Below are 22750 nucleotides of genomic sequence, written 5' to 3'. Positions count from 1 at the left end.
ATTCTCCAGATTTAAATCCTATAGAAAATCGGTGGGATTTATTTATTTAGTGGGATTTTAACGTCATGTTTCACACACCTTGATCACATTCATGACAGAAACGGTAGCTACTCGTTACGAACATGCAAACTCCACACAGAAAGGACCTGGACCGCCCCACCTGGGGTTCGAACCCAGGACCTTCTTGCTGTGAGGCAACAGTGCTACCCACTTAGCCACTGTGCTGCCCTTATTCATATTAAGATAAGTGGGGATTGAATATTTCTGACTGCAACTGTATAAGCAGGCATGATAAAAACAGGATTATTAGGCCAACATAATCTTAGATAATAGGAATGCAATTACAGCACTGTTGGGAATGCAACGTGTTTAACATATGGTGCAAATAATAATCGTAGCGCACTATAACCTGCAGGGATTCACACACTATCATTCCCAATTAATCACACTGTCGTGTCTTTAGGCAAGTTGGTGTTCATGTTCAATTTATTGCACTTATTTTGAAGACTCTCGAACCGGGGTGTTCAGAATCTCGGCGCTGGTATGCTAGCGGACCCCACCACCTGGGCGCCCTCAAAACCTTTCTAAAGCTGTAGGACTCCACTGCACCACAATGAAAGCCATGATCCCCAAATGAAATACATTTGGTACAGTAATAAATCTATTCCAGAAGTGTTTGGCATGCTGATTCTTATTAAAAAAGCTCAGCAAATCATTAATCCCACTCAAGTCACAGTGGTAAAAAAAGTCAATAGGAAAATCATAAAACTTTACCATTTAAGTCTAAGCTGTTGAGCAGAACTATAGGATAACAATATTCTAATTTACTACAGGCACTAAATTTTCCATAAAGGCCAAGCATCTTTCCAAAGGCATCAATGGCTATTGCTTTCAGTCACAACCATGTCTTTGGTTTTTCACATGGAGTAATGAACTTCTGTAAATATTTAAAATAAAGTCAACCACACAGGTGACAAGGTAATGATAGCTCATAGCTATATGTTTGGACAGAGATAATTTCCAATTAAATTAAAACCTGCAGTAAGTAAGTACTTACATAATTATCTCACATTTATGTCAAAGGAAGAAATGTAAGAGAAATTGATGCCTAATTGTGCCCCTACGACAGGTACGGTTGGACCACCCTTTACTATGACTGTACCCCAGTAAAAATCTGTGGGGAAGAAACTGTGATAAATAGAAACACTTCCACCTGGAGCTAATTACCATACGAGGCACAGTTCAGTTTCAGTTAAGAAGAACAGACACATCAATAATCTGTGCCTCCATACCTCCTCTGCTGGCTATAAATGGCAAAACAGAAGGACATGGTAATGTAAGCAAGCTCAGCTACCGATCTCCATGGTAGGTAAGCCATTACAATTACATGTAGAAATACACTTAAGTTTAGTATCATGTTGTAACACTTTGTTTTGTCAAAAAATAAAATAAAAAGTCATTAATTATATTATAGTGCAGCCATTTCTGGGTGTGTAAATCTAATCCCCCTCAAAAAAGAAAAAAAAACATGCACAATGGCTATTTTTTTTGATATATGATATAGATGTATGTTGTAATGTTGTAACTGTGGTATAGTTTTATTTATACAACAGGTAGTTCCGACCTTACAATCTGATTGGTTGAGAAGCGTTCTAACTGTGCTGATATTCGTGATAACAGAACGGCCTTTTCACACCACAATGGTATTACTCCGCTGACGCGTTGCCAGTAACGACAAGCTTCATGCACACAAACGCGCACGCAGGCGACACAGACTTTTTCCCGATCTCGTTTTAAATCCGCGATCTGATACACAATCTAGCGCACTATGTAGGGAACATAAATCCGCGATCTGATACACAATCTAGCGCACTATGTAGGGAACATAAATCCGCGATCTGATACACAATCTAGTGCACTATGTAGGGAACATTAATGTGTTTGTGATGCAAACAGTTAGCTTAATAGCCCAGTTAGCAGCTCATAAAAGTTCTGTTATCATCCATAATCCTTTGGTGTGTGTGAGAGGTTTTTTATTTCCTTTTTTCCCTTCGGAGGTTCTTGCCTTTTTCTTCTTGTTGTTCTTACTTCCCTAAAATGAGTTTTTGCAACTTGGGATGTCTGCTTTGTAGTGTTAAACTTTATATTCGTTGTGGAACTACTTTTTGGCGGAAGGTATTGTCAATATTAAAGCATATTTAATATGAAATTCAGGGCTTCTTTGATTTATTTTCTTTCTTTATTTTGTAAAAACTGTTGTATAAAATAGAACACTTGAGGTCGTGTGTTATCGTGAATAACATCACGGCTGTGATGATCTACGGCACTCGCCTTCGGCTCATGCCTGCGACCGAATCACAGCCGTGATGTTATTAGCGATAACACACTCCCTCTCGTGTTCTATTGCTTAAATATTTTGTTATATACTGCAATCTGTCTTCTCTAAGAGAAGTCTTATTTTTTCAGCATTAAAGCCCCACAACCCTCATTGCAGCAAGGAGTGATTGTATTGCACAGCTTTGTTTTCCTTATCATTAACATGTGTTATTCATGTTTTAATGCTTATTTCATTCAAAATTATACACTTGTTTAAAGCAATGATGTATGCCTTTTTGTACTGAGTAAAATATAATACTACAATAAGGTGAGATGAAAAAAAATGAGGATTTTGGAATGACCTTTCCAGCATTCTGACCTCAACCTCTTTAAGATGTTGTGAACTAAAGATCTGGGGGAAAAATTTAAAGCTTAGTTGAGTTATACCAATTCTACCTAGCATAATTATCATAAAGGTTGTTGATTGTTGGCTGATATATACACTGATCAGGCATAACATTATGACCACCTCCTTGTTTCTACACTCACTGTCCATTTTATCAGCTCCACTTACCATATGGAAGCACTGTATCTCTGCAATTACTGACTGTAGTCCATCTGTTTTTCTACATACTTTTTTAGCCTGCTTTTACCATGTTCTTCAATGGTCAGGACCCCTGTAGGACACTCACAGACCAGATATTATTTAGGTGGTGGATGATTCTCAGCACTGCAGTGACAATGACATGGTGGTGGTGTGTTAGTGTGTGTTGTGCTGGTATGAGTGGATCAGACACAGCAGCGCTGCTGGAGTTTTTAAATACCGTGTCCACTCACTGTCCACTCTATTAGACAATCCTACCTAGTTGGTCCACCTTGTAGATGTAAAGTCAGAGACGATCGCTCATCTATTGCTGCTGTTTGAGTTGGTCATCTTCTAGAGCTTCATCAGTGGTCACAGGATGCTGCCCACGGGGCGCTGTTGGCTGGATATTTTTGGTTGGTGGACTATTCTCAGTCCAGCAGTGACAGTGATGTGTCTAATCCACTCATACCAGCACAACACACACTAACACACCACCATCATGTCAGTGTCACTGCAGTGCTGAGAATGATCCACCACCCAAATAATACCTGCTCTGTAGTGGTCCTGTGGGGGTCCTGACCACTAAGAAACAGCATGAAAAAGGGCTAACAAGGCATGTAGAGAAACAGATGGACTATGGTCAGTAATTGTAGAACTACAAAGTGCTTCTGTATGGTAAGTGGAGCTGATAAAATGGACAGTGTATGTAGAAATATAATTTATAAATATATATATATATATATATATATATATATATATATATATATATTATCTTACAATAACCAATCACAGAACATATATTTGTGAATGTGTACACATTAATATTTGTTACAATAAAAACAATAACATAACATACAGTACGTGTCCCTTATAAGTGGTGTATGTAATTTTTACCTCAACTCTTTAACCATATTGTATTCTAGTCAGCTCTCCTAATAAATACATATTATAGTACACTAGTAGTATGTAGTGTCATTTGCAGGTAGCCCCTGACAACAGCCGGCAGAACGAGCAATATTTGTCCAATTGGAACAGACGCAGCTGCTGGTCACTAGTGCGTTAACGTGACGCACTCTGCGTCCACATGTTGTACCGCCCCTTTTGTACACGTGACTTCATGGAGTATAAAAGCATTTGACTGCATTCTTCGCACGCAGCCATCGTTTTATAGGGAAAATGTGTCGCTCTTGTTCACAGGCTTTCATCGGAATCGCTTTTATTTCTTTCCTTTTCACAGTGCCAGTGGAAGAAATTCAGTTTAAGAGACAATATAGTAAAAACTGGTCGTGTATTGGCTGATTTTAGGTTTAAATCTACTATATTTATACAAGATGCCCAAATCCAAGAAGAGGAACAACAAGGGTAAGCCAACTTGCTGGATGTCTGGAAATGACTGGTTGTTTTGGCGCGTCGCCAGCCGGTTATAAGTTTGTGGGATTTGTAGTTCTACTCAGTCGCTAGTAACATTAAAACTTCCGTATGCAGGAGGTTGAGCAGAACTACAACTCCCTCAGCTCCCTTCGACTGACATCTCAGCGAATTTTAGCTCGTAACATAACATTTTATTTAAGTTGTCGGCAGTAGGACCGTTATCTCTTAGACATGTGAGGTAAAAAGAAGTGAATGAAAACAGTGTAATGGTTTAAGTTGTGTATTGATTTAAAATGAATGCTAGCTAGCTAGCTTGCTAGCTAATCTGCTTTGGGGCTAACGTATATAGAGCTGCATACTAACTGTACTATATATAAAATGTGACTGTCGATGCCTTTTTTAATTGAATAAACTATTTAATATGGTATAATTAGTATGCTGTTAGAGACGCAGCTAATATTAAATAGCACAATGTTGTCCTTGTTGACGTTTGCTCGGTAAGCATGACCATGTAATTCATATAAAATAGCTTTCTTAACTAAAAGTCATTTTAAAAATTGCTATCTAGTTCACCATTTGTTTATAGTTACCACTGGTCCGACCATAAAGCTAAACAGCTAGTTGTTGTCACGTTGCTGTATGGTTGAGAGAACTTTTTTTTTTTTTTTTTGAATGAACTTTATAGAACAACAAATATATTACAAAAGAATACATCAATCACAGGCCAGATGTAACTTACACAATGAAAATTAGACAATTATTAACAAAAAATTGCTCGAGGTTATATAAATTTTAATCAAATAAACTAGAAATAAAATTAGCTAAAGCAGGAGTTTATAGATAATACCATTTAATGATTTTCTAAAATGAGCTTAAGGGATAGAGAAGTTTTCTAGTAGTGTTAAAGTACGTCTTGCCTTCACATTTTTACAGAGTTTTAACGTATTAATGTACGATATAAAGGATGCCTTAAAAGTGTCGAAGTTTGGTCTATTATTCATAAATTTACAACAATGAATGTGAAATTTGGATAATATGAAGAGAAGGTTGACAATATAAGTCTCATCTGAATTCAATATGTCACGTTTAGTTATTTCAAATAGAATAAATTCAGTTTTCAATTTAAAGTTATAGTTAATTTTTCTATTAATAAAATTATTTAAATCAGTCCAAAAAATTTAGCAAAATGAGCGATCCCAAAATAAGTGAGTTAGGGATTCTTCATATTTGTGACAAAATGAACGTTCAGTATTTATATCTTTTTTAAATTTAGCAATAGTTTTATTGATAGGGTAACATCTATGCAAAATCCCTTACCTTATTTGTGATAAAAAATTATTTGGTTATTTTCATGTTATTTTCCAACCTATATCATAATATAAGTTATTCCAAAAGAATACTGCAGCTGGTTTAGATATTATATTCCTTTGAACAATGTTCCTAATACATAGGTTAGTAGTTTTATCATTAAGCAACACATATTCATTACCTATGAAGAGCTGATTAGGAGTTATTGTAGGAATAATACAGTTTTTTCTCTTTTGGGTATGTTGAAAGCAGAGTAAGAACTCCAGCTGGTATAGCATCAAAGACGATGGCATATGGTTGAGATAGCATGGCTAGTAATCAGTAGGACTTGGGCATGTGACGTCATGCCCTGGCTACTCGTTTATGCCCAATATGACTTATTTCCTGATTTACATTTTCGGCATTTAAATAGTGTGACCGTATATTATCTAAGCAATCGAGGGTTAAGGGCATTGCTCAAGAGCCCAACAATGGCACTGGCAACCTTTTGATTACTAGTTCAGTACCTTAAGCACTAGGCTACAACTGTCCTTTCCAGCAACCTAACAGCTTTCGTTTTTCTGCATTGTGAACTTAATGTTTGGAATGAATTGTTTTGTCCTATAAAACGTCAGCTGTAGCCTGGCAGATAAGGACTAGTAATCGAAAGGTTGCTGGTTTAAGCCCCACCACTGCCAGGTTGCCACTGTTGGGCCCTTGAGCAAGGCCCTTAACCGTTAATTGCTTGGACAATATACTCTCAAAGTACTTGGATAAAACCGTCTGCAAAGTGCTGTAAATGTAAACACATATAAAGGTGTTTGTATTTTTATTCATTCGTACTGACTGTCCAAGACTGAAGTTGGTTAAACATTAGTTTGTACAGATCTACAGTTAAATGTAGTACAAACTTGAATCCAGTTACATAATGTTTATATTGCTGTGGTAATTTATGTACTGTATGGCACCACATTTTCATTTTTCTTATTAATCTTATCCAAATGTAATGTGGCATGGGCTGGTTGGTTGATGGCACGGTCACCTCACAGCAATAAGAAACTGGGTTTGATTCCCAGGTGGACTGGTCCGGGTCCTTTCTGTATGGAATTTGCATATTCTCATCATGGCTGTGTTGCTTTTCTCTGGGATTTCCCCTTTCCTCCCACAGAATACATAATTGTTCATGACCGTGTTTGACATTGAACTTGATGACATCGAACTGATGAATCACGTGTACCCTGTAGCTACTTGTATTGTCATGAACGTAACCAAAGTGCAGTGACACACTAATCCTAATAAACAAACAAAAATACCAATGACGTAATAGGCAGATATTGCCTTGTGTAGTGTAATGTTTACTTTAAAACTACCTGACTTAAAAGGTGACATAAGGTGAACAGCAAGGCTTTGCTCATTAAGCACTTTTTAAAATTGTGTCATGTTACGTAAGTCAAATTTCTTAAAATGTACATGAAACTGTGGTCTTCTACAAAGTCAATTTGTTTAAAAGTGTCTGCTATATGCCGTATATGTAAATAATCCAAAATCGGCATCTTAATGCTTTGGGGGGAAAAAAAAGAAATTACACGATGTGAACAGTGGCAACCATGTACAAGTAGCCTGTATTTAATAGGTCTAAGAATTGGTTTATGGATTACCTTGGACCTTGTGACTAATCAGTCTTAGAATAAAGTGACTGGTTGGTATCTTTAACATAATGCTTACGTTATCGGTAATGATAATAACATGAACACATTTCTTACAGCAGCAGTACAAAGTACTTTAAGGACGGTAAATGGCACAAATACAACTAACAAGGCAAGAGTCAAATGAAAAGAAATGCTTGATTTAAAAATGATTAAAAATTAATGAATGATTGAATACAATGGTCTCTGGGCAAGCTGTAGCCTAGTGGTTAGGGTTCTGTGCTAGTAATCAGAAGGTCACTGGTTTAAGCCCCACCACTGCCATAACTTCTGTTTTCCTGTAGGAGGTAATTGGCTCAATGTAGGAGGACAACTGGACAATGTAGGACTAAAACCCTAGATTCGTTTTAGAAAATGCTGATCTAGCATGTGCATTAACAGATATAAGGACAATAATTAAGCTTAAAAAAAACTAGAATTTAAACACAAGCGGTAAGTTACATTAGTTCCTTGATTATAAAAAAAATGTATGAGAAACAATTAGCTCATTTTAACATGAAATTAGTGCCAAGTTAAAAGAATGAGACTTTCAGATCACTTTAAATGGTAGATGATAACGTACTCATGACGTCTTTTTAAAAACATTTTCATACAGCTGACATTCTTGTTCATGTGTGTCACCGGCATAAGCTGCCACTGCCCTAGCAAGCATTATTTGCTCATTCTGCTTGCCTTTGTCATGTCAATTACCTCTTTCATGACTGCTAAGATTGTCGCAATTAAGAAATTGTTGCTAATAATTGAATTTATACATTTTTTTTCTGTGAACTTGAGCCCTCTTTAAACATGGTTTCGTAGAGCTGTGTAAGTCTGGATGAACATCATGAGCAGCCCCGTATAATGAACTAATTATAATAAAAGAAGGTCCTGGGTTCCATTTCCAGGTGGAGCGGTCTGGGTCTGTGTGGAGTTTGCATGTTCTCCTTGTGTCTGTGTGGGTTTCCTCTGGAAGCGCCGGTTTCCTCCAACAGTCCAAAGACGTGCAAGTGAGGTGAATTGAAGAAACAAAATTGTCTGTGACTGTGTGACATTAAAGACTTAAACTGATTATTATTGTGTAACCAGTAAATACTTGTCCTGTCATGAATGTAACCAATAGTGTGTAAAACATGACATTAAATTCTAATAAATAAATGAATATTAGATCTAAACCAATTACTAAAACAAGGTTTACAAAAAAAAACCTAATAATGTTCTATTGAAAATACTGGAATTTATTGTACAAACATCTAGCTTATAAATCATCTCCACGATTCTTGAAGTGCTATAAGGCAATATTGTAATGATTTGAACAAATCTAATTAAATGTCTAACCCAGCGGTCCCCAACCTTTTTTGCACCACGGACCGGTTTCATATAAGATATAATTTCACGGACCGGTGGGGGCGGGGGGATTTAAAATAGAATAATTATATTACTCACAAATGAGCTTTTTTCTGCTGAAACGAGACTCTCCTTCCACCTAGGGGTGATTAGAGACAATAACACTTGTAAAAAGTAGTGTTTTTATTGCTGATGTAGAGATCTCTAATTATTTATTCTTTCAGTGCAGCCTGGTAATAAATGACCCACGGACCGGTACTGGTCTGCAGCCAAGTGGTTGGGGACCACTGGTCTAACCCATGTGTTCAGTGCCATCACTGTCTCCCATGTAACTGTGTCCTGTGTATGTTTAATAGGATATCGATTTAGAAGATTAGATGATATTTTGATAACATTCTTGAAGAAACTGAGGTGACTATTGGCTAACTAAGTGAAATGTTCACATCATGTTCTTATACTATAAAACTGCCTACTATAACACCAACACGGTTGTATCTGTACTGCATATTGGGACATTACTGTTTTATTTGCCAGTTACTGTCTGATTAAGAACAACCTAAAGTTTATTTTACTAACCTATAGTTACTTATTAACACTTTTGTTAAGGAATGTGTTTGTTTTTCCATTTGACCTAAGCATTGTTAGCTGTCCCACAGTTTGACCTGTTTTTTTCCATCACTGAGTGTAGCAGTGGAAAAGTTGCACTTTATCTCCTGCCTGATAAGTAACTACCCAAGTGCCCTTGACACGAAAAATGGAACACCAGTCATTTTTCCCCCCAAAATGCTGCCTATAAATAAATAAAACCGGCCTTATGTACTTGCTTATGTGGTCAACGGTTTCTTAAGATCACTATTATCTAGTGAACTGTTTACTGTGCAGTCAGATTAACTTGATCTGCTGATGTTACAGGGGGGCAGCATGGAGCTGTGCAGCCTTTCAGCGATGAGGAAGCTTCTGTTGAGACACTCAGTCACTGCAGCAGTTTTAGTGATGCCAACAGTGTGGCAGAGGATGGTAAGTTTGTATATAAAAACAAAATCATCCTGTCTCACCTTGTATTCATACTAATAAGCAACCAGTTGCTGGTCTTGCTTCACCTTAATGGGAGTTCACTTTTACAGCTATAAATTAAGTTTACATACAGTGTAAACCAGCTAAAATGGGTAAGATGAACAAAATATGAGGAAAGAATAGCAGGAATCTCTTGTGCTGAGCTTTGCCAGAGTTTGCTGTGCAGCTTATTGTATAGAGAAGGATGAATGTCATGCCACAAGTTTCTACCCCTAAACAAATAAAGCCACTTGAAACAAATATTATTTTGAATGCCGTTTCATTAAAAATGAAACCAAGCAGTATTCAAACCAACCTGAGAACCAGATTCTAAAAGAATATATTTAAAAGCAAATGCCAGGCACATGGATGGTACAACTGTAAAATATGTTAACCCAGTACCTGTGTGATCTAGGGTTTGAATCTTGGGGGCGGGGGGGGTTTGAAAAGCCTAGCCAAGGAGGTGCTTTAGTCAGTGTGCTTGCTGTGCCAGTCCCAAGCCAGCACCGATTAAGAGGATTGCATCAGGAAGGGCATCAAAAATCGGCTGTGCAGACCAGAATGATTCGCTGTGGCGACCCCTGAATATGGGAGCAACTGAAAGAACAAAACAAATAAATGATGTTTAAATTAAAATAAGTTTCTTTAATAAAATTTACAATAAATAAATTTCACAACTTTAAATGTATTTCCAGACAAATTTGTCATTTAAAGATGCTTAAACTTTCTGATTGAGTTAATATTGACAAATTGCGATGCTTGTTTATGTCCATTTCATTTTCATCTTTTATGAGCTTCATGGGTAATAAATGATGGTCTGTAACTTTGCCACTTTGAATGCAGGGTTAATGTATTATTGACCACTTTGTGTAGTTAAAAAGCTGTTAACAATATATGATTTCTTTTTTGTGGTTTTCTGTCTGGCAGGTGGAGAGGTGGAGGATACAGCTCATGATGATTTTGAGTACAAATTGAAGGTTTACATTGATTGCACGGTTGATAAAAGGTATTTACCCGCTTTGCACTTAATTAACTCGTTTAAATGTGAATCCCGTGTAAGACAATGCTGTGGATATGGATCATTCGATATGGAATGAGCATTCTGATTTGACGAACATTGTGTTTCTTTGCAGTGCTAAAACCAGACAAGGTGCCCTTGATGGATTGAAGACTGCCATGGCAACCAAAATCTTGCATGAATTCATTTTGGAGAGAAGGATGACCATCACAGACAGCATCGAGCGCTGTTTGAAAAAAGGTTCATAACCAGTGCATGAAACCAAATTGAATAAACTGACCTGTAACTATTTGAAGCCTGTATGTAAAGGGAAATGTAAACATGTGGTAATGTGCTCAGGTAAAAGAGATGAGCAGCGGGCAGCAGCATCCCTGGCTTGTCTCCTGTGCATTCAGCTAGGCTCTGGAATCGAGAGTGAGGAGGTTTTCAAGACTCTCAAACCCATATTCAAGACTATCTTAAACGACGGAACAGCAAACATCCAGTCCAGACAGGCTGTAAGTGGTGTTTTTTTTTTTGTTTGGCTATTAATCAGGCCTTGCATTTCTAGTTTCCTGCATGGTAACATTGTTCTGTCTTTACAGTGTGCAACAGGTCTAGGTCTCTGTACTTTAGTAGCTGAAGATGATATCTTGGTAAGTGCTGGATTTCACATTACATATTTTATTTAACTGGTGGAATTACATTTACATTTTTGGCATTTAGCAGATGCTTTTATCCAGAGCGACTTAGTGTACAGTCTAAGCAACTGAGGGTTAAGCGTAGAGATGCATGAGTACCGATACTGGTATCGGGTATTTGCCCGATACCGCGCTCATTAACTTGTACTCGCAAACGAGGCTCCGATGCTAAACATCCGATACCGTGTGCCTAGTGCACGTTGCTGCGTTATGCCTAGTTCACACTACACGATCTTTGCCCCGATTTTCGCTCGGCGACTGGTCGGCGCTAGATTTGCCGGCTCGGAAGCAACTCGGCGTTCGCTCGGCGATCAAAACTCGGCTCTCGATCGCTAAGTGTGAACTACTCAACAACTCGATCCGACCGGATCAAGTTTTCTAGCATGTCAGATATCTGATCCAATTGGTATCGGTATCCGTATCCGTATCGGCAAGTACAAAAATACATGTACTTGTACTTGTACTCGGTTGGGAAAAAATGGTATTGATGCATCCCTAGTTAAGGGCCTTGCTCAAGGGCCCAACAGTGGCAACCTGGTGGTGGTGGGGTTTGAACCAGCAACCTTCTGCTTACTAGTCCAGTACCTTGACCTATCTATCACTGCCCTAATTTTCAATCATTGATAAACATGCCAACTTTTTTTTTTTTTATCCCAGTTTTTGTGGTGTACACAGCAGTTACACTTACAGAATTATTGCCACCTTTGGTTAAGTTTGGTCCATGCATAAGATAAAATAAGCAAACATGATACCTATTTTGCCAAAAAAAATGACCTTTGTCAATCCAACAATAATAAAGATTGGTCATAAATGTCTCTACAGTAATTAGGGCCACATTCTCCATTCATGCCAACAGATGAACGCCGTCAGAGCAAAGTTCTACAGTACAGACAGCTACAGGAAAATTTTCACCTCAGTACCCTCCCAAAAAGTGCTTAAATTCTTGGAAGCACTTACACTTAAAAATGCCATATAAGGAAAGATAAAAAAAACAAAAACAATAAACTCTATACCCACATTGTTACATAATCACTCTAACCACCATAGACTTGTTAGATTCACATTATGTGAACAAGTATCTGTATAATCACAACAACTCAGACAACACACTACAACAGGACCTGAGGGTACATATGGAGGTGTTATTTCGGTTTACATCGTAAGGCTGGTATAGATTGTAAGTAACAGCTGTAAAATATAAATTATGAAGTAAATTATAAAGTGAACCACAGTGCAAATACAAGAAAATGTGCAGATTGATGTACAACAGATGCGAATGTGCCTGTCTGCATATACACACATGCTCACCCACATACAGTGCCTTGCAAAAGTATTCAGCCCCCTTGAACTTTTCAACCTTTTGCCACATTTCAGGCTTCAAACATAACGATATGAAATTGTAGTTTTTTGTGAAGAATCAACAAGTGGGACACAATCGTGAAGTAGAACAAAATTTATTGGATATTTTAAACTTTTTTTTAGTAATAAAAAACTAAAAAGTGGGGCGTGCAATATTATTCAGCCCCTTTACTTTCAGTGCAGCAAACTCACTCCAGAAGTTCAGTGAGGATCTCTGAATGATCCAATGTTGACCTAAATGACTGATGGTGATAAATAGAATCCACCTGTGTGTAATCAAGTCTCCGTATAAATGCACCTGCTCTGTGATAGTCTCAGAGTTCTGTTTAAAGCGCAGAGAGCATCATGAAGACCAAGGAACACACCAGGCAGGTCCGAGATACTGTTGTGGAGAAGTTTAAAGCCGGATTTGGATACAAAAAGATTTCCCAAGCTTTAAACATCTCAAGGAGCACTGTGCAAGCGATCATATTGAAATGGAAGGAGTATCAGACCACTGCAAATCTACCAAGACCCGGCCGTCCCTCTAAACTTTCAGCTCAAACAAGGAGAAGACTGATCAGAGATGCAGCCAAGAGGCCCATGATCACTCTGAATGAACTGCAGAGATCTACAGCTGAGGTGGGAGAATCTGTCCATAGGACACAATCAGTCGTACACTGCACAAATCTGGCCTTTATAGAAGAGTGGCAAGAAGAAAGCCATTTCTCAAAGATATCAATAAAAAGTCACCTGGGAGACACACCAAACATGTGGAAGAAGGTGCTCTGGTCAGATGAAACCAAAATCGAACTTTTTGGCCACAATGCAAAACGTTATGTTTGGCGTAAAAGCAACACAGCTCATCACCCTGAACACACCATCCCCACTGTCAAACATGGTGGTGGCAGCATCATGGTTTGGGCCTGCTTTTCTTCAGCAGGGACAGGGAAGATGGTTAAAATTGATGGGAAGATGGATGGAGCCAAATACAGGACCATTCTGGAAGAAAACCTGTTGCAGTCTGCAAAAGACCTGAGACTGGGACGGAGATTTATCTTCCAACAAGACAATGATCCAAAACATAAAGCAAAATCTACAATGGAATGGTTCACAAATAAACGTATCCAGGTGTTAGAATGGCCAAGTCAAAGTCCAGACCTGAATCCCATCGAGAATCTGTGGAAAGAGCTGAAAACTGCTGTTCACAAACGCTCTCCATCCAACCTCACTGAGCTCGAGCTGTTTTGCAAGAAAGAATGGGCAAAAATTTCTGTCTCTCGATGTGCAAAACTGATAGAGACATACCCCAAGCGACTTGCAGCTGTAATCGCAGCAAAAGGTGGCGCTACAAAGTATTAACGCAAGGGGGCTGAATAATATTGCACGCCCCACTTTTCAGTTTTTTATTTCTAAAAAAAGTTTAAAATATCCAATAAATTTCGTTCCACTTCACGATTGTGTCCCACTTGTTGTTGATTCTTCACAAAAAATTAAAATTTCATATCGTTATGTTTGAAGCCTGAAATGTGGCAAAAGGTTAAAGTTCAAGGGGGCTGAATACTTTTGCAAGGCACTGTACATAGATAGAGACATGTACATGTGCCACAATTCTGTTACATTCAGTTTTGTTAAGAAAGCAAATTGACCCACCACTTTGACTTTTAAAGACTTTGCTAGCCATGATGATCACCAAAGCAACTGACATGGCGTTAAGAATTCAACAACAATAATTAGGGTATTTTAAAATTGTAAATTTGTTAAAGCACCATGTGATTTGATGACAGCATTTAGTATTATTGGGTAGGACTCTGTCAGCATGGCACATCTTGACTTGGCAGTCTTTGCCCGTTCTTCCTTGATAAAGTGCTCCAAATTTGTCAGGTTGTGACTGCATCTCCTGTGCACAGCCCTCTTCAGGTCACCCCACAGATTTTTAAATGGATTCAGTTCTGGGCTCTGACTGGGCCGTTCCAAAACTTTGATCTTTTTTGATCTAAAGCCATTATTTTGTTGATGTGGAGGTATGCTTTGGGTCGTTGTCAGGCTAAAAGGTGACCTTCTTTATCTTTAGCTTTTTAACAGAGACTTGAGGGTTTTATGCCAAAATTGACTAATACTTGTAACAGTCCATAGTTCCCAGTTCCAGCTGAATAAAACAGCCCCAAAGCATACTGCTGGCACTATCATGCTTCACTGTGGGCATGGTGTTCTTGTTATTCGCAGTGTTGTTTTTGTGCCAAACATACCTTTTGGAATTATGGTCACAAAGTTCAGACTATGAAGAATACAGGAAGATGTGTAACCAGAACATACCAAGAATTCCTGCAGTTTCTTAAATGTTGCTGTAGGCTTAGTGACGGCCTCCCAGACCCGTTTTTCTTGTCTTTTTATCAATTTTAGAGGAACATCCAGTTCTTGTTATTGTCACTGACTTGTCAGTGTCTGACTTGGCACAGTTTCATGCTGGGTACCTTTTCTGACACAACTTTTTAGTTTTATCTGGGCTTGGGACTGGCACTGAAAGCATATTGACAAGCGCACCTCCCAATATCAAGGCTCTTCGCTTTGAAGGGCGGCACGATGGCTAAGTGGGTAGCACTCTCGCCTCACAGCAAGAAGGTCCTGGGTTTGATCCACAGGTGGGGCGGTCCGGGTCCTTTCTGTGTGGAGTTTGTATGTTCTCCCCGTGTCTTTATGGGTTTAACTACGGGTGTTCCGGTTTCCTCCCACAGTCCAAAGACATGCAGTGAGGTGAATTGGAGATACAAAATTGTCCATGACTGTGTTTGATGTGTCCATGACCGATGAACCTTGTGTAATGAATAACTACCGTTCCTGTCATGACTAACCAAAGTGTAAAACATGACGTTAAAATCCTAATAAACAAACAAGCGTCGCTTTAAATTTAAAGACCTGGTAACCAACATGGCAAACACCAACATATTGTAACAGTGGCCATTTTTGCTGCTCCTTGCTTATACCTTTTATTTCATTAGTCATTTAGAATTTGCATTTCTAGCGCTCGTCAGAATGAAGTCATTCAGTCAAATGTTTGCACGCAAGCTTTTATGTCTTTGCAAATGTAGCAAATGTGCTGTGTCTTTCCTCCAGGATGTGTACGCCACCATGGAGTGTTTTGAGAGCCTTTTTACCTGCTCGTACGTGCGTGAGGATGGCAGCAGGCCTTCTCTGAGCCCACAGACTGTTCAGTTGCACACCAACGCACTGCTCTCCTGGGCTCTGTTGCTCACCATCTGCAGTGCCAGCCACATCACAGCCATCATCCACAAGTACACATGCTCTTAGCTTTTCTAGTTCATTGTTAAAAAGCTAAACTGGCTTTTTGAGAGTTTTGGTTTCAGCTGTTTGATTTAGGGCTTATACTGGGCCTCAGTACTGTAGTGCTTTTTTAGGATTCTGACAGTATTCTGACAGGATTGTGTTATGTCTCAGGCATTTGGCGAAGCTGCCACGTTTGCTGGAGAGCGAGGATGTTAACATGCGCATTGCAGCTGGAGAGACGATCGCCCTGCTGTTCGAGCTTGCCAGAGATGTTGATCCGGTAAGTTTCAGGTTTTATTTATCTGATCAGGTTTTATTCATTTGGTGGCACTGTAACATTACAGCAAGAAGGTCCTGGGTTCGATTCCCAGGTGGAGTGTGGTACAGGTCCTTTCTGTGTGAGGTTTTCTCTGGGAGCTCTGGTTTCCTCCAATACTCCAAAGACATGCAAATGAGGTGAATTGGAGTGTTTGACATTAAAGACTTGAACTGATGAGTCTTGTGTAACCCGTAACTACCCGTCCTGTCATAAATGTAACCAAAGTGTGTAAAACATGACGTTAAATCCTAATAAATAAATAAATATTCATTAAATGATGAATGTGTATGTGAGGGCAGGGTGGAGTGGGTGGTGTAGAGTGGCAGGAGTGATTTGTGATAGAAGGGTGTCTGCCAGATTGTAAGGGAAAGGTGTTGTGGTGGGGGGAGAGATTGAGATGGTTTGAACATGTGCAGTGGAGGGATGGGAGTAATATGAGGAGAAGGGTGTTAATGAGAGGAAGGTCAGAGGTTTATGGATGCTGTTAGGAAAGACATGTGGTTGGTTGCGGTGACAGATAAAGATACTCCGGACGAGGCAAAACGGAGAGCCTGATGTGGTGACCCCTAATGGAAGCAACTGAAAGCAGTTATTATACAAACCACTTGCTGGGAATCAAAGTTAGATAAATAGTGGGAAAAGACGAATACACAACCTCCACTTTTCACAAGAACAGTCTTAACCTACCTCACAGCCATAAAAATAAAGATGAAAATATAAAATGGACCAAAATATAAGAACAGATACATAATACTTATGGTTGCCATTAAATGAAACAAATGTGTTGAACATGGCGTTAAAATCCAAACGAACAAACCTCCACTTTACTGTAAAGGCCTTTGAAGTGTTTGAGAGTTAGGTTCTCGATCAACATCAGTCTCTGACCATTTTATATATTTTTTTGGTTCCTACAATCAATTTTGCAAAATGTTAGTGTTCAGTGAGATTAAGATCAGGGCTCTGTGCAGGCAACTGAAGATCTTTTACACCAAACACCTAAAGCTATGTTTTTTGTTGACCTGGCATGGCTTCATACACACAGGCACAGTTATCTTTGCACAAAAGGGACTGGTTACTACTGACTGAAAGCAAAGAGGAATTGCAGCAGCACATGGCAACAATTTTTACAAGCGTAATTTTTTTTCTTGTCCTCAGGAGTTTGACTGGGACGACTGGGAGCTGTTGTGCGACAAACTGAGTGCTCTAGCCACTGACTGCAACAAACACCGTGCCAAGACTGAGAAGAGGAAGCAGAGGTCTGTCTTTAGGGATGTTCTAAAAGCTGTGCAGGTAAGTAATCTGGGGTTTTTAATCAAATTAATGACCATGGGGTAACAGATCTGACTCAAGTCTACTGTCTGGCACCAGGATGGGGACTTTGAGACTGAGACGATCCGCTTTGGCACTGAAAGAATGGTAATCAACAGCTGGGTGAGGAAGAGGACCTACGATGCTTTCAGAGAGTTTGTGGGATCTGGAATGAATTACCATTTACAGGTAAACATGCAGCCACCCAAACAGTGAGATTTTACTCATAAGCTGTGTGTTTCAATCAGTTGGTTTTATTGGTGTTTTATCACTGGGAAGGGCAGTACGGTGACTCGGTGGGTAGCACTGTCGCCTCACAGCAAGAAGGTCCTGGATTCGATCCCCAGGTGGGGCGGTCCGGGTCCTTTCTTTGTGGAGTTTGCGTGTTCTCCCCGTGTCTGCGCGGGTTCTTTTCTTTTGGGAGCTCCGGTTTCCTCCCACAGTCCAAAGACATGCAGTCAGGTTAATTGGAAATACAAAATTGTCCATGACTGTTTGACATTAAACTGATGAATCTTGTGTAAGGAGTAACTACCGTTCATGTTTTACACACTTTGGTTACATTCATGACAAGATGTAAAAATTCTAATGAATAAATAAATATCATCACTGGTACATTTCAGCAACTTCCCAGCTTTACTGGAAACACTATTAAAACTGGGTAGGTCCTCGTCTACATGTTCATGAAAGCAGAAAGTAGTCTGGGTATATTGTTGCATGAAGGGATGCACATGGAGTTATGAAAGGGTTCTTTTGCCATGGGTAGAACTTATGGTCATCTAAGACCTAGGAAAACACCCCATTAAATACCACCAAAAATTTAAAGATGCCCTTTACCAGTCACAGCACAATATACTGTATACTACAGTTGGATCCAAAACAGGAAAACCATGTAGCAGCAGCAACTTTGACCCCAAAACTACAGCTAGGGTTGTAGAACTTGTAGGTCATCTGGGTAGAACTTATAGGTCATCTAGGAATTCCAAGACCTAAGAACGCACCCCATTAAATACCACCAAGACAGGAAAACCATGTAGCAGCAGCAACTTTGACCCCAAAACTACAACACGGTATCCAAACCAAACCAAACCACTGTTTACGACTCTGCTTGCACTAGAGTTTATTCAGAAAGAACATAAATTCCTCATATGCTCAGACTTAAGACCAAAGTATAGGTATGGGATATTTAGTAGTAGCTTAACAATTTGTGGCTTCGCTTATGAGTCCTCAGTTTTGTATTTGTGAGTTAAGTATAATTTTTTTGCATTGTTCAGGCCAAGGACATAAACACCAAACATATTTACTACTAATACCAAGTAGGAATTCTGCAGATGTGGTCTAATAGTCTTCACTTCTGTTAGGCGAACGAGTTCATTAGAGACGTGTTTGAACTGGGACCAGCCCTGCTGATTGATTCTGCTGCCCTAAAAGCTATGAAGAGCTCCAGACTGGAGAGGGTAAACAAGCACCTCCACAAATGATCTAACCACTTTAGAACTTTTCACAAGTAATCTGCTTGTATCAATCAGATACACATGAGAACTAATCTGATGACTAATATTTTTGTTTCAGCACCTCTACAATGCTGCTGCGTTCAAGGCTCGCACCAAGGCCAGAAACAAGTTTCGTGACAAAAGAGTGGATGTGGGTGAATTTTAGAGTTCTTCTTTCTATTTATTAATATATCCTTTACTTAGAATTAATATTTGGGTCTTATGTGGTATACTTTGCTCCCTCTCTTTCTATGTATTTAATATTAGAATTTCATTTTAACATTGTGGTGTATTGTAGGATTTATTGTGGGATGCCTTTGTGTAAAACTTACTTTCCATGTTTAAATTAATTGGAACTATTTTGCTCTTATGTTATTATGATCTATTGTATGTGTATAAGTATGAAATTATTTTTCCTAATTATTAACTAAGTTGAAAAAAAATTGTAAATTTCTTTTTTGAGAATAAACAGCTGCTGAAGCTACGCAATTCAGATAAGTGTGTACAAACACACACACACACACACACACACACACACACACACACACACACACACACACACACACACACACACACACACACAGACTAAAACGTGTTACCAAAAATGAATGTTATTGAAGCTGTTGTTACAGGTGCTGGATAATCTGCATGTTTATGTTCTGCTGTGATGAAGCTTCCTAATAGTGTTTCATTCAGTTTGTGCTGAAAGTTACAGTGAACTGTTAATACAGTCAGGTTTGACAACTATACATCTAGCAATCTAAACCAGGAGCAGATGCAACGTATTGTCAGAAATCTGGCAACCTTTGGGTTAATATCAGCATGCATGACTTTAACTGGCCAATCTAATGTTTAAGGGTGATTCTTCAATTGGGGGAACTTTTATGTCCCTAGGTTATAAATTTGTGTTAAAAATACTTTATTACAAAACAAATATTTTGGGTATTAAAAAGATCATTCAATGCATCACTAAAAAAAAATTACATACCAAAATAATTATGATTTCCATTTTTTATGATGATTTAAACATCAATATTTTGCTACTTTGGCCGTGTCCCCAACCCAGACTTTAGAACTTCTCTGCTCTAATAAAATGCTAAAGTGATCAATTCCTTATAAAAATCACAATATGAGTTTTATAATAACTTAAAAAGAAACAAAATGTAATTTTTTTTTTCCATATTTGTACAACCTATGCATATTTTTGAGCAATATATTACTGTCCCCAGCATTATCGTCATTACCGCAACAGTGTATGGTTTCTGTAGGGAATCATTTGAAGGTAACACTTGTTTATGTTGTAACCATGGAAACAAAGATTCGCAAGGAAGCACATGCCAGCCATGAGAGAAGACTAACATTTTAATGTCTGGAAATGTGAGTAATTTAATCATGTGTCCTCCTGATCATATAGTATATTTATTCAGCGTCATTACCATTTACATCAATATGGCAGTACTTTACAAAAAAATAATAAAAAATTACACATTATTTATATGTATTTAAAGTGCATCTTGTACTAGCTGTTGACCAGCTTTAGCAAATCCATGGCCTAGCTAGTTTTTTTCTTAAAAAAAGTAAAAATTGTCATTACCGCAACACGTCATTACCAATACATAATGACATTTTGCCATGACACTTCGCAAATAAGTATTAAATATTAAAATTTTATATAAGCTCAATTGTAGCCATCATTAAGTCACTGATGGACTGAGAATAGTCCACCAACAAAAAATATCTAGCCAACAGCGCCCCGTAGGCAACATCCTGTGACCACTGATGAAGGTCTAGAAGATGACCAACTCAAACAGCAGCAATAGATGAGCGATCGTCTCTGACTTTACATCTACAAGGTGGACCAACTAGGTAGGAGTGTCTAATAGAGTAGACAGTGAGTCTGATCCACTCATACCAGCACAACACACACTAACACACCACCACCATGTCAGTGTCACTGCAGTGCTGAGAATCATCCACCACCTAAATAATTCCTACTCTGTGGTGGTCCTGTGGGAGTCCTGACCATTGAAGAACAGGGTGAAAGCAAGCTAAAAAGCTATGTAGAGAAACAAATGGACTACAGTCAGTAATTGTATAACTACAAAGTGCTTCTATATGGTAAGTGGAGATAATAAAATGGACAGTAAGTGTAAAAACAAGGCAGTGGTTTTAATGTTATGGCTGATTGGTGTATATACAGTATGACCAAGGCATTCTATTCTATGATCAGGGCTGTAGTGTGAAGCTTTGAGCGAACCAACTTTCAGCAAAAATCCATATCGATTCCTCAAAGAATGCATGTTTTACTAAATGCATGCAATAACTCAACATGAAATGTTTAGTTAGGCCTATTATATACAAACCTGGATGTATTGACTGCCTATAGTGCAAAAAGAAAACTGTTCATCTGGCAAGCTTGAAATCCAAATCATACAATCGGCATAGGTTCAGTAAAAAGATTCATCTATGGAAAATACATACATTTCAGAATATCTCAGTATTTAGCACTACTAAAAATCATGTAAACATCTGTGAAATCAGCCTTGTCATTCCTACAAAAAGTCCCATTTCCTTCGGTCTTAATATTTTTTATTTTATTGACTTACTTATTTATTTGAAGCAAAGGATGACGCTTGGGTGGGGGGTAGTACGGTGCCTAGGTGGGTAGCTCTGTTGCCTCACAGCAAGAAGGTCCTGGGTTCCATCTCTAGGTGGGGCGGTCCGTGTCCTTTCTGTGTGGAGTTTGCATGTTCTCCCCGTGTCTGCGTGGGTTTCCTCTGGGTGCTCCGGTTTCCTCCCACAGTCCAAAGACATGCAGTCAGGTGAATTAGAGATACTAAATTGTCCATGACTGTGTGATATAACCTTGTGAACTGATGAACATTGTGTAATGAGTAACTACCGTTCCTGTCATGAATGTAACCAAAGTGTAAAACATGACGTTAAAATCCTAATAAACAAAGAAACGCTTGGGTGGATTCAGCTTATTCGATAGAAGCTAATGTTAAAACTTTATTAATTATACTCTAATTATATATGGTTATACCAAATATTATAAAATTATGAAATTCGTGGGCAATTATCATCCAATCTTAGGGTGCTTGGGTGGCACAGTAATAGATTAAGGTAGCCCACTACCACTTGGATCCAAGGTTCTAATCACCAGCAGTGCTGTCCAATAGGCCAATAGGTATCTACATACAGACATGATTGGCTATATCTGGTGGGGGCATGGATAGCCAAGGCTCTGTGTGTTACTGCATAGCACCCAGTGATTTTGGGGAAACCTTACCCCGTGCAATTCTGATCAGGATAAAGTCTTGGAATATGAAAATTCAATTCAATGTTTGTGTGTGTGGTAAAAAACATGCCTGTAGATATTATTTACTATTTGGTCTGCATGAGTCTGTCCCTCTTTTAATTGCAGCAATTTTTCACAGAGAAGACTGCATTAAAACTGTGATGAGGAATTTCATTGAAGGTGAAAGGGCACCTTGGAAGTGGACATGGTGCTGTGCACTTTATAGCTTTGTATTTAAGCACATGCTCACAGCTGTTATCATCTAGTGAGAGAGTGTCATAAGGACACAGCTGTCTGTCAGATAAATATAGGCTGACGAGGACATCAAACCCCCACTTCAACACTAACTGGTCACCTGGCAGCCTC

General features: G+C 38.7%; 1 protein-coding gene across 1 annotated transcript; it reads left to right on the top strand.

Annotated features, from left to right (window-relative positions):
- Nucleotides 1-4067: 4067 nt before the first annotated feature.
- ifrd1 (interferon-related developmental regulator 1) lies at nucleotides 4068-19567 on the top strand. The gene is made up of 12 exons (XM_062996162.1): nucleotides 4068-4264; nucleotides 9502-9606; nucleotides 10570-10648; nucleotides 10776-10900; nucleotides 11000-11157; nucleotides 11245-11295; nucleotides 15793-15971; nucleotides 16135-16243; nucleotides 17438-17572; nucleotides 17651-17779; nucleotides 18952-19047; nucleotides 19163-19567. The coding sequence occupies exons 1-12, from the start codon at nucleotides 4234-4236 to the stop codon at nucleotides 19247-19249; spliced, it is 1284 nt and encodes a 427-aa protein (XP_062852232.1). The 5' UTR covers nucleotides 4068-4233; the 3' UTR covers nucleotides 19250-19567.
- Nucleotides 19568-22750: the final 3183 nt, after the last annotated feature.

Source organism: Trichomycterus rosablanca, chromosome 1 (genome assembly GCF_030014385.1).
Source record: "Trichomycterus rosablanca isolate fTriRos1 chromosome 1, fTriRos1.hap1, whole genome shotgun sequence".
Lineage (NCBI taxonomy): Eukaryota > Metazoa > Chordata > Actinopteri > Siluriformes > Trichomycteridae > Trichomycterus > Trichomycterus rosablanca.
The sequence above is the reverse complement of the archived record's forward strand: the minus strand, read 5'-3'. Positions and strand labels throughout refer to the sequence as shown.

Excerpts from the sequence above, each read along its gene's own strand:
- ifrd1 (XM_062996162.1), top strand. The coding sequence starts at position 4,234 with ATGCCCAAATCCAAGAAGAGGAACAACAAGG. Across the intron at positions 9,607-10,569 it reads CAACAGTGTGGCAGAGGATG|GTGGAGAGGTGGAGGATACA; the intron begins GTAAGTTTGTAT and ends TCTGTCTGGCAG. Across the intron at positions 17,573-17,650 it reads ATGTTCTAAAAGCTGTGCAG|GATGGGGACTTTGAGACTGA; the intron begins GTAAGTAATCTG and ends GTCTGGCACCAG.